Source organism: Charadrius vociferus, unplaced genomic scaffold (genome assembly GCF_000708025.1).
Source record: "Charadrius vociferus isolate BGI_N301 unplaced genomic scaffold, ASM70802v2 scaffold698, whole genome shotgun sequence".
Classification (NCBI taxonomy): Eukaryota; Metazoa; Chordata; class Aves; order Charadriiformes; family Charadriidae; genus Charadrius; species Charadrius vociferus.
The window spans coordinates 12,172-13,865 of record NW_009649598.1 but is presented as its reverse complement, the minus strand read 5'-3'; the positions used below and the strand labels follow the sequence as shown (position 1 = coordinate 13,865).

General features: G+C 46.5%; 1 protein-coding gene across 1 annotated transcript; it reads left to right on the top strand.

Moving 5' to 3' along the window:
* The first annotated feature begins 918 nt into the window (after positions 1-918).
* Positions 919-1,251, top strand: LOC104291230 (feather keratin B-4-like). Its single transcript, XM_009890439.1, has one exon. It carries the CDS (start codon positions 919-921, stop codon positions 1,249-1,251), a length of 333 nt encoding a protein of 110 aa, XP_009888741.1.
* Positions 1,252-1,694: the final 443 nt, after the last annotated feature.

Here is a 1,694-nt window from a genome sequence, read left to right as displayed (position 1 = left end):
AGGTTTTAGCTTCCTTGGAGCTTTTTGTGTAGGTAAACAAGTAAGTGGGCTCAAATTTTCAAAAGCGTGATGAGCAATATTGAAAGTATATCCCTTCTTGTACCAGGATACCATGAAAATAATCCTTCTCTGTTCCTAAGCACTTTGGAACCGGAAATATTTGAATCATCTCCTTCTACAATGCTCTGAATACTTTGGCACTAAATCTCCATTGCAGCACCTCAGTAACCTGTAACTGAAGTATCAATAGTAAAGCTTCCGCCTGTTCTATTTGCTTATCAAGTGATTTTGGACACCGTCAACTTCCATTTCCTTTCCCCCCTCCCCGCCTTGAGAAAGAGTCAGGAAGTGGCTTTCTCTGTAAGACTAGTGTAAGAGGAAATAAACATGAAGAAAAGGGCATGATTAAATAAGAATTAGGTCAAATAATTGTTCTTTTGCTGTTTAAGACACAAGCCCATCTGTGGGGAGGATCACAGCTCCCTTCCACGGGCGAGAGTTGCATTATCAGTGATGCTCCTCGATCCTACCTGCTGAGGAATTTTTTCTTCTTCCCCCTGTTATGGGGTGAAGATTCTCCTCCCTGTATCACACAGGAGATCATAAGCCTCGTCCCTCAATTCCCACCCATTGCAGGGCTGCATGCATTCTAGAGAAGTGTTGCAGGAAACGAGCTGTCAAAGACCGCTGAGGAGCAGGTCGAGTCACCCCTTGAGCTATCCTCTGTAGTGTAGAGGAGTTTGGGACTCGTCAAAGTCTCCTTTCAACCTAACGCATTATTCCATTCTCCACATAGTCTCTAGTTAGTTTCTTGCACTCTCCATCATCTCAGCAGCTTAATTACATGACTAGAATTCTAACTTCTTTATTGCATTTTCTTCCTTCCCTGTGTTTCAGACTTGGTCCCATCCTGCAGACATGTCCTGCTATGACCTGTGTCCTCCCACCCCCTGTGGCCCAACCCCACTGGCAAATAGCTGCAATGAGCCCTGCGTCAGGCAGTGCCAGGACTCGACGTATGTGATCCAGCCCTCTCCCGTGGTGGTGACCCTGCCCGGCCCCATCCTCAGCTCCTTCCCACAAAATACCACGGTCGGATCCTCGGCGTCTGCAGCTGTAGGGGATGCTCTCAGTGCTGGGGGGGTCCCTATCTCCTCCGGCAGCTCCGTGGGACTCGGGAGCCTTGGATATTCGGGTCTAGGTGGCCTTTATGGGAGGTCCTACCGTCGTTACAACCGGTGTGGGCCATGATAAAGCCTTGGGGAAAAACCACAGAGCAACAACCAGAAGCTTAAAAGCGTGATCCGGATGCAGGACTGAGTTCATGACCATGGCCGTGTGCTTGCTGACCACCCTCAGCTTTTCCCTAAGCTAATGGGACTGCAGGAGCTTGGCATTTCTGATTTAATGCCTTTCTCTGTTATCGATGAGGTGAAAAATGTAACTTTTATTGTTGCGTGTAGGAGCTGGGTGTCCAGCTGTAAAGCATTGCCTTGAAATGGATGATTAGTTTTGTCCATATTCAGCCCTATTGCTTTCTTATGCTGTACATTTTTTAAAATTCTATTTCTCACTCATTAAATTTATGGCGCATCAAAATCTCTGTCTTGCAATGTTCTTTTCTTCTTTGGAGCCTTCTGTGGGCAAAGTTTGCCTGTGCATAAATTGTCAGTACCAGGCAGATCTTCATTTAA